Raw genomic sequence first — 15,476 nt, 5'->3', positions numbered from 1 at the left:
TGTATTTTCTCACAGAGCGTAATAAAAAGGGCTAGCTAGCTCGGTTCAGAAGAAGCCTTGGTAGCGTTACTTGAAAGAACTTCAACTAGTTAATGAAATACCCCTTTACCGATGGTGAATGAGATGCCTTTCAAGTATCAGACTCCAGAATAGCTGTCCTTACTTGGCACGGCTGGCTACTGCTTTAGGCATACACTCACAGACTCGATGTTGATAGTTATCTATCAGTCAACACAGGCAAGTTTGCACAAACTTGGCAAGATGTAATGGTCAATTTAGTAGAATTGATTGATACTAGGAATATGATGGATTGTAAAAACATGTCTTGAATTCAACAAGGTTAATTGTACTCATGGAGGGCTCTCTTGAGCGCGTTTCGGGGGGCGAACAAAGATCATCAAAAGCGTATGTAACATTCGAGATGATCTCTCGTCCTGCTCGTGATCAACAATAGGCCATTTTAGTAGGTGAGAAGATGATGTCAAATGTAAAAGACACTTGACTGCTCGATTATCTCATCACATCCAAACACTCTTTTCTACCCTGACTCTTTTTCGCCTTCTCTAATGCTTTTGGTTCTTCCCTTTATTCATCCAGTCAAGCTTTCATTTACAGGCACTTTGTCCACTGTACGGAGTAGTGTGCGCTGTGTCCTTGGCCTCGCGGGAGGGGGGAGGGGGGGGGGGTTGTCGGTGGGTCGTGACTCACGTGACGCCATTCGCCAACGGGGCCTTGAAGCTTCTGGCGATGATATCGTTGAAACAAATCTCATCTCATTACGCCAAACCGAAGAGAAGAAAACGACGAAAAAAAGAAAAAGAAGAGACCAAATTCAGTCAGACCAGGAGGACCGAGGTAGAAGAACCTCTTGTCCAACCCTGCAAGCGTCCACGCCAAAACCTTTCAACTCCTTGCCGCCCACCCAAATCATCATAACCCTGGGTTCTCTCAACATTACACAACTATGCTCTTCTTCAGGTGAGTGTTTTTTTTATACTTCATTTCACCGACACCGCCACCGCTTTTTGCGATCAACGGAAAAGGAAACAAAAAAAAAGAGAGGTTTCCTCGCAGAGTGGAAAGCCTTCACCCACCACCTATTATTGCAAATGAGAAATGAGTACTGGGGAGACTCTGCGCTAGAAAAGAAACTTTATATGCTAACACGCGACTGGGGGGAATGGAATAGCTTCTTCAAGACGCTCATCGAGCAAGAAGTCACGGTGGAGCTCAAGAATGACATTCAGCTCCGCGGCACGCTCAAGAGCGTGGATCAGTACCTCAACATCAAGCTCGACGACATTTCCGTCATGGAGGAGCTCAAGTACCCTCACCTGGTATGTTTTGAGCTTGCTCGCTCTCCTGCTCAAATGTGTGATTTTTTCCTCTTCTCCTTGCTGACGGCTGGTCTCGCAGAGCTCTGTCAAGAATGTCTTTATCCGAGGTTCCGTCGTCCGCTACGTCCATCTTCCTGCCTCTTCCGTAGACACACAACTCCTCGAGGACGCGACTCGCAGAGGTAAGAAACCCCCTCCCCTCCCCTCCTCCTCTCCACCTCTCATCAGGCGCTTGTAATTTTTTGATTCCTAGTTTACTGATTTTTGATACCCGTGTTACAGAGGCTTCTACGCAGCAAGGCAAGGCCAAATAATGATTCAAGAAATAAAGCGAAGACAATGAGAAAAAAAAAGGGCCCCAATTTGCGAAACCGTTTGCTGCATTTAATGGGCATGGCAGCTGTGCATTTCAAACAGCTGTCCGTTTATGGGCTTGTGTACTGTGCTATGATGGGTTTCGTTAGGCGTTAAACAAAAGATATCTATACATTGGAATACAAAAACCTATGACCCAACAGTCGCCCCATGAACAGAAACTCCGCGATACACCACGGGCTCACTGCAGTCCGTTGGCGGGCGCTTCACCACCAAGCACCCCCACCACTGTTTGTTTTCCCATCCCAAAGAGCCACCTTGAGATCTTCAGGATCATCACTGCCTTCTACCAGTGGCTGTATCAGACCGCCTTTGCGTCTTTCAGTCAGCCATCGATCGATCCACGACTTCATCCTCTTCCTCGACTGCTCGCTACCCACATTCACCGTGGGTATGACCTTGTCAATTCGCAGGCTCATCAGAAACAGCGCCAGCTCCCGAAAACTGCTGTGCTCCGAGTACGGAACGCCAAAACACATGGCCTCCTTTGTGCTGCCTCGCTGGGGCACAAAGTCGGCGGCGCCGAACCGCGTCCGCCAACCCTTGCCGTGCAGAAGCTGCTGCGTCGGGATCGTGGACGGGGCCGTGTTGGCTCCTACACTCTTGCTATTGACAGGCCGAAAGTTCCATCCCGAGGGACGGAAGCCCACAATCCGGCTGAAATGCGGCTTGTAGCTGTTGAGGTACTCCTGCAACGTTTCGGCGCGGATTTCCATGAGCATCTGCATGTGGACTTGCGCCTCGATCGGGTCAGACGTCAGCAGCGCTGTTAGCTCTGGATCTCCCAACTGCTTGCAGATTTTGATTTTTGAAGGCGAGGCAAAAATCTTTGTTCGCAAAGCCTTGGCAATAGCAACACATATGCGCTCCTTTCCAATGGAGTAAGTCCCGCATATAATCAACACGCGTTGGCCGAGCTTCTTCTTGGGTTCCGGCTTCTCCAACACCGGTGCGGTTGGGTTCTGAAAGTACTTGCTGACAGTCTTGCCAGCTTCCTTTTTGGCCGAGTCCCAGACGTCGTCCTTGCAGTTGGGATCTGGGGAGATTTTGGCAACCAAATCAGCGCAAGCTTGTATGACATCGTTTTGTGGGGGGAAAGAGTATCGAGGATTGAGATATGTGGTGTCAAGGTAGCATATATCAATCTTTTGCCGTCTGAGCTTGCCCGACACAGAATCTGCAACATCGGGCCGTAGCAGAGGGTGTTGGACATGATCTGGACAGGCTCTAAAGTCACCGCAGTGAAGGATTCGCTTTAAGCTCTTGTTGTGCCGCTCGCCCACCACCTTTTCAAACACAAACAGAGAGCTCCCCGGACAATGATTTGCCGAAATCATGGTGACTTTAGCACCATCTGTACCGGGGACATCGTATTCCTTGTCGAATTCCAACTCGACGACCCATTTAGCCGCCGTGCGCAGCTGGTTCCGCACCAAACTGCCAGTGACTTTGCTGCAGTATATCGGACCGTGTGTCCACGTTGCAGTCAAGCCAATGTAATGATCGCTATGAAAATGACTGAGAAAGTATGCTTTGCAGCCCTCGACAGCTCCGTACCGAAATGCATCAACGCAGATGGAGAAGCCCGGCATGATCTTGTAGAAGGGACATGTTCTCGTGTACGCTGGCTTACCCCGCGAAGCATTTTCAGCGGCTGCGGCTGTCGACCAGGCTGTGTCTTCGGCGTTACTTGACATCAGCTGAGAGAATGCTGACTTGGACCCGGGTGTTTGTCCCGTCAGGTAAAAAGGATTGGCCTGTCCGGGGCGCGGAATTGCCGCTCGCATGAAGCGCTTGCCAACCTCTGTCGCCTCCACCTCTTCAACCAGTGCAGGTGGCTTTGGTTGTTCGGCGGGTTTTGGCAGCGGCGTTGGGTTGCCGTCAAGACAAGCATTGACGTGCTTCGATGCCTCATCCTCGGACACCCCTGCCAGACTACCTGAGCATATAGGGCAGGATTGCGCATCAGTATCTTCCTGAAACGGGTCCTCTCCGAAAGTCTCATGAAAAAGAGTCATATCGCCAGATTCCTCAGCTTCTAAACGAGCTTGCTCCTTCATAAAACGCCACTCGCGCATCTCGTCGCCTTCGAAGGCTTCCATGTCTATGTCGTCGATACCAAGCTCATCGACGCTGTCAAGTCCGCCACTGGTAGCTTCGTGCTTGAGAGTGGGTGGATCTTTTGTGCATTCATGACCCGCCTCTGCATCGTGGGTTTCGCTCTTGACAGGCTCCGTCTTGAGTGAAGCCTGTTCGCTGGTGCTTTCCTTGTCTGGGCTCGATTCATGATTAAGAGATTTTATAGGAAAAGAGTGGCTCGGCTTGGTATCCTGTTCGTCTTCGTCATCCGACTCTAATATGAATGGTGATATAATCTTCTTGGCCTTTGATGGCTGCGCAGCTGGAGATTGTACCAACTGAGTCGGGCCAACCGATATGACAACATGTGCCGTTTCGCTGACTCTTCGTCTCTTGTGCGGGGATTCTATCCCATTGGTATCATCCCCATCATTGCGACTGTACAAATCTTGGTCGGCGCTGTTCTGGGTGGCGGGAGCGGCTGTCGGGGTGGGCTCCGTAAGAGTTCCCACGAACAAGGAACCTTCTTGCTTTTCCGTCTTTTGGAAGAAGTTGAGAATACTGCTGTTTGGCTTTACGGGCTTTTTACTCGGCTGAAATGTGGAAGTCGGCTTTCGAGGCGTGGCCGATCGGTTAGGATTCGCCAGGGCTACCATTTCGGTGGCGAACGCTTAGATCAACGGAGGGGTATTGATGGGAATGGATTTGCGTGCTGCGGCCTCCAATGGGCATTGAAAAGTTGAAAGTGCATGCGCGATCGATGGAATTCGAAGTAGAGAGCTCAATTATTCGGTTCGGCGTCGCTGGTCGGGGCGTAGAAAGAAACTGTCTGGTAGTCGTCACAAGAGCCGTTCAATGTTCAGTGAAGTAGTGGGGATTTTGAAGGCAAAAACACGTTACAGCGCGCTCGCAGCTATTTACAGTGGCGCGAAGTCACATGTTCCACTGCTTTGTACGGCAACGTTAATGGGTGACTAACTTGTCGTTTGTAGATTCCAAAGTTCTCTTGACTGAATGATAGTTATTGACAATCTTTTAATACGTCTTTACTAACAGACGCTGTAAAAGTAAAGCAAACTCCCGATTCATAGGTAGTGGCCGAACCCGATAGATACCTGACCTGAGCTTGCACAGACAGTCTGGCAACACCCCGCCACCAACATCATCACGATAAATGCCTTCAGTAGTCGCCATTGGCAGTTTTGAAGCTCCCACCCCGCCAGTTATTCATGACTGTGATGATAATAATGGTCGCCCAAACAGCACGTGGATCAGACTGCTCATTCGTGGTGACAACCAACATGAAGCTAGTCCGAGCGACTGCAACGGTCGGGACGTCACGCATCCGCTCTTGACCCAGCACTAAATCATGACGCATCGTTGTTACCTACCTTATACAGAATATCCCTAAACAAGCATTTCAACCGTGCAGTAAATTAGAAAAATGTCTTGTGAGATGATTGTGACTCGGATAGCCGAATATTCGCTTACTGACTGGCCATAGCTTGGTTCAACACCACCAGCACCCTGCGACATGTGTCTGCCATCCCAGAGGGCATCCCCGCTTCCAAGCTGGTAGAAGGTCTGCAGAACCATGAAAACTACATCAAGCACAACCCGCACATGGCAAAGTACGAAGCAATCGCCGCCCCCCGCAGATCCAGCTCCCACAATTCCCGCGGCGCGTGGAGTCACGGCTACGGGTGAGCCCGACTGCTACCGCGTTACGGACAAGGTACACACCCTCCCCGCTGGTCTCTGGGACTCGGACATTGTCAGCACCTACGAGATGATTGATGTCCGAGACGGCGTGTTTGTGCGCATTCGCAGTCCAATGAGCGTCATGATGGAGTCGCTCTGGCTTGTCAAGGAGACGGAGCAAGGCAGGCTTGAGTTGGTGGAGGAGCAGGTGATTACAGCGTCGCGGCTGCTCATGAGTACGGTGAAATCAATGTCAGAGGCTGGATGGGAGGGAATACATGCTTCCATGATCAAAAAGGCACAGGAATAGCTTCCAACTTGATTCTATAGATCAACCACTCTCATCTATAAATAAACTCCCCCGTCTCTACACCCATAACCCCGCAACGCCATGTAATGAAATCTAGATTTTGGATTCGGGCTGTGTTTCCGCCGGGTATTTCAAATACTTGTCAAACCAGGCCAGCATTTCGTGGATGACATGCTCGTGCGATTCCCTAGCCTGGTAATGATGCGGCTCGTGAGGCAAAAGAACCAGCTTAGCCGTGCCTCCGTTTCCGCGCACGGCCGAATAAAAGTTGGAGGACTGCATCGGTGCCGTGCCAGGGTTGGCGTCATCCGCGCCGTGAATGATGAGGATGGGATGCTCCAGCTTGTCCGCAAAGAAAAACGTCGACGCCTTGCGGTAAGGCTCGGGCGCCTCCCACACGCTTCGGCGCTCGTTCTGGAACCCAAAGGGCGTCAGCGTCTTGTTGTACGCGCCGCTGGTGGCAACGCCGGTTTTGAAGAGGCCCGAATGGGCCAACAAGTTTGCCGTCATGAGAGCTCCGTGACTGTGGCCAGTGACACCAACACGTTCCGGGTCCGCGACGCCCATCTCGACAGCCTTGTCCACCGCCGCCTTGGCATTTGCGACCAGCTGCTCCAAGTATGTATCGTAGGCTTTCTTAGGATCACCAACGATTGGGAATGTCGCATTCTCGAGGATGGCATAGCCGGCAAGCAAGAGGAATTGGTGCTTGCGAAGTCGTGTAAAACGAGCCTGGGAGCCGGTGACTTGACCTGCCTGCGAGCCGCTGGCAAAGTCGCGGGGATAGGCGTAGAGAATGGTTGGTACACGCGTGCCCTCCTGGTAACCTGGGGGCGTGTGGAGATTGAAAGACAACTGAACACCGTCGTCGCGTTGATATGTTACAACGCGCTTCTGAATCTGTGAGAGAAGAGGAGTCGGGTTGGGGATGTTTGTGACAGCCCGAGTCTTGGTGCTAAAGACGGCCTCGCCCTCTGGAGCGTCTCTCTCTTCTCCAAGTGTGTGCTGGAAGACATTGGGAGTTTCAGTGGGCGACTCGTGCAGTGTGAGGAATGTTGATCCCGAGGGGTCGCTGAAAGCGAGGAAAGATTCATAAGCTGATCCGCTGCTGCGGAACAGCCTGCTGGACTTCATAATTGTGAGATCAAAGCGGTCCAAGAAAGGCCGATCTCCATCTTTTGATGAGCCTTCATCTCTGTAAAAGAATGCATTGTTGGCTTGGTAGATGACATTGAAGCCGTTTGGTGCTTTGTGGTACACAATGTTGCCAGGGTAGTTGTACCTTTCGTGGTAAGACATGTCCATGATGAGCTTGCGCTCCTGCTGAGGGTCATCGACATTGACGATATAGCGACGCTCCCACTGGATATCGATATCATATTCTATCAGAATGGCGAATGACGGGTCTTGTCCCCACGCGAGACTATTGAAGCGGTATTCGGTGCGAAGAAGCTCGCGTGGCTCCTTGTCAAATGGCGCCTCCAAGAGCATGACCTTGTCACGGTTTTCCACGTCATTCTTCCAGTCACCCTCATCGAGTGCCTCTATCCAGACTAGAGATGAAGGTGCATTGGCGCGCCATGAAAAGTTGCGCGGGCCGCAAGGAACGCCGCGAATTGGAACGCGCTCAGCCAGAGGCAGTGATGCGACTGTCTGGGTCTTGATGTCTGTGAGGTCCGAGATATCCCAAATGATGGCATCGCAAGGAAATCTCCAAAAAGTTGCATTGTATGTGTATGGCTTGCGAAGCGCAGATGTGAATATGTAGTTTCCGTCAGGTGACGCTCTCGAACCGAGGTAGAGATCGACGCCACCAATACACTGGACGGCGAGGGCATCGACGTCAACCAAGGCCAGCTGGGAAGCCATGTAATAATCAAACAAGGCTTCATCATGCTTGTTCTTGAGCGTATCACGGGCCTCATAGGTGCTACTCTGACCTTTTTGGCCATCAGTCTCCTGAATGATGGGACCCGACGGAACGCTTGGTTCTGCTGGCGGCGGTCCTCGGCCTTTAGGAACGAGCTTGACGAGAAGCTGCTTCTGATCCGGCATCCAGTTCAGCTCACCCTCGAGTAAAGGGTTCAGCCGTACGTTTGGCACCTGCCGAGCGACACCAGTTTGCCCGTCACCGACCCAAAGCTCCACAGAGTCGGCGGTGACGTTTTCAAAGGCAAAGTGGCGTCCATCGGCACTCCAGACAGGCGACGTCGTGCGTGCGTCTTCCGGTAGAGAAATGGTCATAGTTTTTCCATCCTTTACCTGGACCAGCTCTAATTTGTAGGCAAAGGTGCGAATGCCGTGACCGCCTGCTGTGTTACGCCGGTTGTAATTGGCCGTTTCCACACGCACACCAGCAAGACGCAAGTACGGGGTTGCGATATGCGAGATGGAGGGATACTTTGCTTGCGACACCAGAATGAGGCGATCGCCCGCAGGGCTTGGTACCGGGATAGGCAGTGCAGGCGCGCGCATCACGTCGAGAATATGGCTCGGCGGCTGCTTGTAGCCTGAAGCCGCCGCGGCCGCGGTGTCGGTGTCGATGTCGGTAGACATGGTGTAAACTGTGCAGCGCAAAAGCACTGCGAAAGAGAACCTATGCAAAAGCTTTGGTCTGAAACAGCAGATTGGGGTTTTTTGAAAGCAATGCAAGGTCCTAAACAATGATTGAGTGAAGAAATTTGGTCGAGGACACAACGGTGCTTTTATATGGTAGTACCGGGACGCCGTTCCGCGGAGGCGACCCACTGTGTTGTCTCAGCAAACAACCATCGCCTTGCTCGAGTAGTGCTAATAATGAGTAATGACTGTAACGGGTTGGTGCATTTTTATGTTTATTCTTATATTTCCGAGGTGCGGCTGCGAGGGGTGCCGTAATGAGACTTGGTCACCGACCTTTTGAGTGATGCTGCTTGCTGTGCAATGTGGCGGCAGCACGCTGGACACATCCGCTCTCGGGATGGTGCCATGCATATACCATGCATGTATCCCAGCGTCCGCGCGTCTGGTGGCCCCCATGCGTTGTTAAAAAAAAATTAATAAAATTCAAGGGGTACTGCCATGCTTGTGAAATTACCCGAGTGCTTTGTAGGAGTTATCTAGAAGATTGACTTTGCGACAATCTGCCGCATCGCCTTGTCCCGGGTGCATCCTGCATCATAAACACCGCCGTTTGCGCGAGAAGGTCAAGGAACTCGAATTTGCTAGCGCTGCGAATTTAACCTCAATAGATAACCTGTATCTCATGTTCGATTGAGTGCATCTCGGATGAGCCTATTCGGAAGCTTTCCAGACCAGTAACTGGCGAATAAATTCTAGATGGGCGGGAGATGAAACATTTATGTGCGCTGAACGAGCACTGTAGTATATATCAGTGGTCCATTTCTCTCAAGTACAGTACTATGGAAGCGTTTATTCGCATCCGCAGGCGGAATTTTACCTGTGAATGAAAAATGCGCAAATTTTTCATCAAAAAGGAGAACTGTAACATGAATTACGGAGAATTGCTGTTCATCGACTCTGTGATTCACCAAGGCACACGAGCACACACCGCCAGCCACACTCATGTCCCTTTCAGTTATCACGACTGCTATCTTCAACAGCAATGCAGCCCGACCAAACAACAGCATCGCAGAAATTTTAATCCCAAAGCACCAAACAAAAGCACAAAAAAAAAAAATGTGCATCGTCACCTACTTCAAGCATCTCCAGTGCAACCACATTTGGGCCGTCGTCACCGAGCCCTGCCTGCCTTACATGGGCTTCAGCAACTGCCCGAGCTTTGCGGGCCCAAGCGTGGTGGTGAATCCCGTCACGGGCAACCACGTCGGCAACATCCGAGGCGGGCGTCTCAAGGCCAAGCCAAAATTCTACAAGACCAGGACGAGGCTCTGTCCCCAGTGCGATTTGAAGGGCGCCTACGATCCGAACGTGGCGCGGCTGGTGCGTGACATGGGCTGGGGCTTTACATGGGGCAAGGACGCGGCGGACCCCGAAGCATCTTGGGGGATTGATTTGCGGCTGGGGAGCACAAAGAGTGGTTGTGCCATTCTTTAATATGTTTTTTTTCAAAGGGTTTGTCTTGGGACACGAAGGATCAGACGCGTGGGTGATTTCTCAGTTGCTTGGCTGGCATCCACGAGAGGACAACACACACAGTCGGCTTGATGAATGATGGACACGAAATCTATACTAGAGTTTGCATTGAAAACAGAATCATCGTCGTCTGTGGCATTTGATAACAACATTGTCTTTGCATTTTAACTAGCTTCAGCTCATCGTGTAAGTCGTTCTCCAACAAACGCCCCACTTGTACAACTCTTCATCGGCCAACATTTTCAACATCAACACTCCTACACCGTCTCCGACTTGATCAACAGTGTAGAATGCTGCCTACACCAGATACTTCACATGTTCCATACGAAAGGGTATACGAGCCTGCCGAAGACTCCTTCCTGCTCCTCGACACGCTCTCCTCACCCGCCGAATGCGCCTTTCTCACCAACCGCTTCGCCCACCCAGCGCCGCTCATTGTCGAGATTGGCACGGGCTCCGGCGTCGTCCTCGGCTTCGTCAATGCCCAGTGCCAGACCATTTTCGGCAAGTCCGAGATCCTGACCGCGGGCATCGACATGAATGCCTATGCGTGCCGCGCCACCGTCGCCACCGTGAAAAGGGCCGCCGCTGATGAGCAGGCATCCACGGAGGCGCGCAGCGGCACATATCTCGGTTCCAGCATGGCTGATCTGACGTCGTGCTTCCGTCCGGGCGCTGTGGATGTTCTCATCTTTAACCCGCCGTACGTGCCCACGCCGGAGATGCCAGTTCAGCCAGAGACATTCTCCCCAGAAGTGCCAGCGCCGGCGGCCGTGGACCCGTCCTTTGACGACGACTCTTACCTGCTTGCATTGTCGTATGCGGGCGGTGCAAACGGCATGGAGACGACAGATAGACTGCTTCCCGACCTGGCGACGATCTTGTCAGCGCGTGGGTGCGCGTATGTATTGCTGTGTGCCCAGAACAAGCCAGATCTGGTAAAGATGAAGATACCAGAGCTGCTTGGTAAGGGCTGGAAGGCACAGACAGTAGGGTCAAGTGGCAAAACGGCCGGTTGGGAAAAGCTTCAGGTGCTACGAATATGGAATGAAGCTGTCTTGTGAAAAAACTATTCTTGGCCCTTTAGAAAAAAGCTCTGCTTTGTACATAGCTGGCGTACATATTACGATTTAATGACCCAAAAGTTCTTCTTTCGCGATTTCAATCCCAAGCATTTGACATGACATCAATTATCTTTCTTTTTGTTTAAAACGTGGATAAGAAGCGACGAATTTACTCAAGACTTGTAGAGAAAAATGAGTACACGGTTTTTTTGTGCGTCTCTGAATATGGCCAAACATCCAAAACGCCTGATCCATCGAAACCCCATTAAATTTTTGGTCGTGATTGCTGGAGAAAAACAAATGAGAATCGGCTTTGCCTTTTGCTTTTTGCCTTTGTGCATGCTCGCGTTGATAAATCCTCGTTCAACAGGCGCGCAGGCCGCAGCCTCGTTGAGCTGTGGTGATAGCCGCCTGGATTGATCCGTCAACGTCTTTCCGGTTTCTGTCGCCATCGTCCCTGCTTCCTCTCACTCGAAACCGAAGAGGCCTTCCACCCGCCTTTAATAGCCCCTTCAAGGACGACCACGGCCTCGTCCGCGTCCGCGACCGCGTCCTCTAGGACCGCCACGTCCGCGGCTGGCGCGCTCAGCTTCCTTGCGTGCCTTGTTCTTGGGCTTAGGTGCATCGTCAACTAATAGTGTGTCCAGAGGGAGCGAATCGGGAAGGATAAAGTAGCGGATGGTCGAGCCGCGGATGTTCATCGTATCGAGGGAGATGGGGTCCTGGCCCCTGGGAGTCATCTTGACGGTACGTAGGGCAGTGTTCATCTGGGGTGTCACCGACGAAATGGTGCCGTTGACGATGGTGCCTAAATGGAGCCATGTTAGTCGCAGTCGCCTGCACCGCGATGCGCTAGCGGAATTCAGATGCTTCCGACTTTACACATACCATTCTTGAGCTCGATAGTCACCGGCTCATTGACGCACTTCATCAAAAATCTAGCCGCGGAGAGTCAGCGTTGTCCTGAGCTGAAGTGACATCTGCCCCAGATAGTCGCGAGCATATTTCGGTCGATTGGGAGCGCCGAAGAAAGCCATCACTTACCTGACGAGCTTCATTGTGATAGATTTCGACTGAGAAAAGGCCGAAGATTCGAGCTCGCTATAGTTCTTGCACAATGCCTTGTCGCCCGTCTTGAATCGGTGGAGCTGCTGCCGACTGGCGTTTGATAGCACGCCGAAAAAACAGCCCTGGAAGCTCAGAGCTCGATGCACGTGATTTGGCGTTGCTAGCTCCACGTGACTCGGCGTTTATGGAAACGCTTTGGCTGGATGCCTTGTTCTCTTATCGATATCATCTTTCCAGTAACTGAGGAGCGCCCCACATCGGGACCTGTTCAGTCTCGAATATAAGTGCGGCATCCTTAATTATCGAACTCGTCACTGGCAGTTGTGTGAACGTTGTTTGCTGCAGATCCCTGCCATTTGTCGTTCGAGACTGACCAGGACGACAAAAGGACGGGGAATTGCATAATCTGCCGAACCTTCACCCAGGCATCAACACTCAATCTTGGGTTCTCTCTCCCGATATCCCCCACCATTCCAGGCGTCGCCTGGCTCGAAAATCCACCCGACAAAGAATACAACATTGGAAAAGCTGTCGTTATGATCTCTGGGAGAGGAAGCACTGGCACGAGAGGCCGCGTCCGTCCGCCTCGTCGAATTGCTCGAGTATGTACCTTTATTTGGCCTGCTGTCACTGGTTCTCAGTTCAGGCTGCCGCCATCTAGCCAGTCACGGAGTTCTTAGCTGCATACCATGTGTGCTAACACAATTTTTATCTAGCCAAACGGCAGCGGCGAAGGAGCCGACTTCGAATCATGCTGGAATATGCTCAAAGAAGCTTTACGCGACATACACAACAAAAGCTGTGGCCGGCTGTCATTCGAGGAACTCTACCGAGCCGCCTACAAAATTGTCCTTAAAAAGAAAGGCGATATTCTCTACGAGCGCGTCAAAGAATTCGAAGAGGACTGGTTTACCAATAATGTCATTCCAAAGATCAAGGCGCTCTTCACCAATAGCCTCATCAATGTGGGGATGGATAGAGGTGGTGCAACATCCGTGAACGAACGACGCCAAACCGGCGAAAACTTCCTCAAAGGTCTGCGCGATACCTGGGAGGACCACAACATGTCGATGAACATGACGGCAGACATCCTCATGTATCTAGACCGCGGTTATATCCAACAGGAGCTGCATAGGGTTCCCATCTTTTCGACCACGATTGCACTGTTCCGAGACAACATCCTGCGCTCTTGCCTTAATAAGGACTCTGAAAGCTTAGTTGTTGATATTCTTATCACAGTCATGCTGGATCAAATTGACATGGAGCGCGAGGGCGACATTATCGACCGGAATCTTATCCGCAGCTGCAGCCGCATGCTCAGTAGCCTGTACGAAGCCGAGGACGAAAACGAATTGACAAAGCTGTACTTGGTATTGTTCGAACCGCGCTTTCTCGAAAACAGCCAAGCATTCTACAGCCGTGAATGCCAAGAATTACTGCAAGTGGCAGACTCTTGCAGATGGCTGAGGCATGCAAAGAAACGACTGGAGGAAGAGAAAGACCGATGCGGAACTACGATTGAACCCGAAACCGAAACGAAAATCACATCTGTTATTGATCAGCAACTCATCTTGAAGAATTTGGAAGAGTTTCTTAACATGGATGGTAGTGGCTTACGATGGATGATCGATAACGAAAAGTCAGAGGAGCTGTCGATCTTGTACCACCTCGTCGCAAGGGTTGACAAGAACAAGACATCCTTGCAAAGAATTTTGCAAAATCGTGTTGTTGAAATGGGTCTTGAAATCGAAAAGACTCTTCAGAACACCGACTTTTCCGTGCCCCCGGCAGGCGAAGAGGGCACAGGTGAGAAGAGTGAGAAACCAAAGGCGCTTACGGCCTCTTTCCAGCAGACTGCGGCAGCGATCAAGTGGGTTGACGATGTTCTGGCCCTTCGAGAGAAGTTTGACACAATGTGCACCAACTGCTTCGAGTCAGATTTGATCATCCAAACAGCTCTTGGCAAGAGCTTCTCCGAGTTTATCAATTTATTCTCGCGAAGTTCTGAATACGTTTCACTTTTCATCGACGAGAATCTGAAGAAAGGCATCCGTGGCAAATCGGAATTGGAAATCGACGTGGTCCTGGATAAAGCGGTCGGTCTAATACGCTATCTTCAGGATAAAGACATGTTTCAGACGTACTACCAGCGCCATCTTGCCCGACGACTGCTTCACGGCAAGTCGGAGAGCCACGATGTTGAGAATCAGCTCATCTTGAAAATGAGACAAGAGTTTGGCCAGCAATTCACCGTGAAGTTGGAGGGCATGTTTCGAGACTTGGTTACCTCAACAGAGCTTACAGCCTCATACCGCGACCACGTTCGTACGTCGGGAGATGGCAGCAGAAAGACCGAGCTGGGTATTAATGTATTGACTATGAACTGCTGGCCACAAGAAGTGATGGGTCGCACCGCACAGATCGGCGAAGGCTCTCGAATCACTTGCAATTACCCACCAGATATTGCAAGGCTACAAGCGAGCTTTGAGCAATTCTATTTGGCATCCAGAAACGGAAGAAAGCTTACTTGGATTGGGACGACGGGCAGCGCTGATGTGCGATGCACATTCCCAGCGATCCCAGGAAAGTCGGGCGGTCTGGCAAAGGAAAGACGTTATGAGATCAATGTGCCAACATATGCTATGGTTGTCATGATGCTTTTCAACGATGTACCCGATGATGAACAGCTTTCGTTTGAGGAGATTCAAGCAAAGACTGCGATTGCGACAGCCGATTTAATGCGAACTCTCACTGCGATTGCGGTGGCGCCCAAGTCGCGTATTCTCCTCAAAGACCCGCCAACAAAATCGGTCAAGCCATCGGACAAATTTTCCTTTAATACACTCTTCCAGAGCAAGACTATGAGAATAAAGGCGCCAATCATTAATGCCGTCTCGAAGGTTGAGGATGCATCTGAGAGAACAACGACTGAAGAAAAGAACAACGAAACACGGGCACATATTATTGATGCAGCTATTGTGCGAATCATGAAGTACGTCACAAGTTGGCTGCGGACACTGGATCATTCTTGCTAACTACCTTGTGCAGATCGCGAAAGGAACTAAGCCACACGTTGCTTGTTAGCGAGGTTTTGGCCCAGTTAGCAGCTCGATTTAAGCCCGAAGTACCATTTATCAAGCGCCGTATAGAAGACCTGATTGGTCGGGAATATCTCGAGCGGCCGGACGATGAAGACGCACCAGGCGTGTACCGCTATGTGGCGTAAGATACATTAATTCATGTCGAGAGAAAAGGGAACTGGTTCATTTAGTTCATGTAAGGAGTTGGGGCGTTATTTACGGAGCATCAAGGTTTGGTCATTTAGCCTGGCATGGAAGATGGCGTTTGCTCAATGCATGCGATGGAACATATGCATCTCACCAAGATACGATATACGAAGACATTTGCAGTTTATTCTTGTTGAGATGACGCTCACCTGCTCGAGAC

The 15,476-nt window shown here is 51.0% G+C and overlaps 8 protein-coding genes across 8 annotated transcripts; 5 read left to right on the top strand and 3 right to left on the bottom strand.

Moving 5' to 3' along the window:
• Positions 1–964: 964 nt before the first annotated feature.
• On the top strand, positions 965–1,651 carry BBA_01198 (DOM34-interacting protein; the record flags this gene model as incomplete). Its single annotated transcript, XM_008596295.1, has 4 exons — positions 965–978; positions 1,190–1,337; positions 1,417–1,519; positions 1,620–1,651. 4 exons carry the CDS (start codon positions 965–967, stop codon positions 1,649–1,651), a joined length of 297 nt encoding a protein of 98 aa, XP_008594517.1.
• A 267-nt stretch (positions 1,652–1,918) lies between these two features.
• Positions 1,919–4,447, bottom strand: BBA_01197 (DNA repair metallo-beta-lactamase; the record flags this gene model as incomplete). Its single annotated transcript, XM_008596294.1, has 1 exon — positions 1,919–4,447. The coding sequence occupies one exon, from the start codon at positions 4,445–4,447 to the stop codon at positions 1,919–1,921; it is 2,529 nt and encodes an 842-aa protein (XP_008594516.1).
• Positions 4,448–5,235: 788 nt separating this feature from the next.
• Positions 5,236–5,802, top strand: BBA_01196 (uncharacterized protein; the record flags this gene model as incomplete). The annotated part of the gene is made up of 3 exons (XM_008596293.1): positions 5,236–5,242; positions 5,296–5,373; positions 5,450–5,802. 3 exons carry the CDS (start codon positions 5,236–5,238, stop codon positions 5,800–5,802), a joined length of 438 nt encoding a protein of 145 aa, XP_008594515.1.
• A 93-nt stretch (positions 5,803–5,895) lies between these two features.
• Positions 5,896–8,358, bottom strand: BBA_01195 (peptidase S9 prolyl oligopeptidase; the record flags this gene model as incomplete). Its single annotated transcript, XM_008596292.1, has 1 exon — positions 5,896–8,358. One exon carries the CDS (start codon positions 8,356–8,358, stop codon positions 5,896–5,898), a length of 2,463 nt encoding a protein of 820 aa, XP_008594514.1.
• Positions 8,359–9,480: 1,122 nt separating this feature from the next.
• BBA_01194 (uncharacterized protein) lies at positions 9,481–9,858 on the top strand (the record flags this gene model as incomplete). The annotated part of the gene is made up of 1 exon (XM_008596291.1): positions 9,481–9,858. The coding sequence occupies one exon, from the start codon at positions 9,481–9,483 to the stop codon at positions 9,856–9,858; it is 378 nt and encodes a 125-aa protein (XP_008594513.1).
• Positions 9,859–10,187: 329 nt separating this feature from the next.
• On the top strand, positions 10,188–10,961 carry BBA_01193 (N(5)-glutamine methyltransferase MTQ2; the record flags this gene model as incomplete). The annotated part of the gene is made up of 1 exon (XM_008596290.1): positions 10,188–10,961. One exon carries the CDS (start codon positions 10,188–10,190, stop codon positions 10,959–10,961), a length of 774 nt encoding a protein of 257 aa, XP_008594512.1.
• Positions 10,962–11,473: 512 nt separating this feature from the next.
• Positions 11,474–12,019, bottom strand: BBA_01192 (LSM domain-containing protein; the record flags this gene model as incomplete). Its single annotated transcript, XM_008596289.1, has 3 exons — positions 11,474–11,769; positions 11,850–11,899; positions 12,006–12,019. 3 exons carry the CDS (start codon positions 12,017–12,019, stop codon positions 11,474–11,476), a joined length of 360 nt encoding a protein of 119 aa, XP_008594511.1.
• Positions 12,020–12,565: 546 nt separating this feature from the next.
• Positions 12,566–15,255, top strand: BBA_01191 (Cullin family protein; the record flags this gene model as incomplete). The annotated part of the gene is made up of 3 exons (XM_008596288.1): positions 12,566–12,631; positions 12,746–15,021; positions 15,078–15,255. The coding sequence occupies 3 exons, from the start codon at positions 12,566–12,568 to the stop codon at positions 15,253–15,255; spliced, it is 2,520 nt and encodes an 839-aa protein (XP_008594510.1).
• Between the last annotated feature and the right edge of the window lie 221 nt (positions 15,256–15,476).

The sequence above is a fragment of the Beauveria bassiana genome (assembly GCF_000280675.1).
Source record: "Beauveria bassiana ARSEF 2860 unplaced genomic scaffold BBA_S00002, whole genome shotgun sequence".
Lineage (NCBI taxonomy): Eukaryota > Fungi > Ascomycota > Sordariomycetes > Hypocreales > Cordycipitaceae > Beauveria > Beauveria bassiana.
The sequence above is the reverse complement of the archived record's forward strand: the minus strand, read 5'-3'. Positions and strand labels throughout refer to the sequence as shown.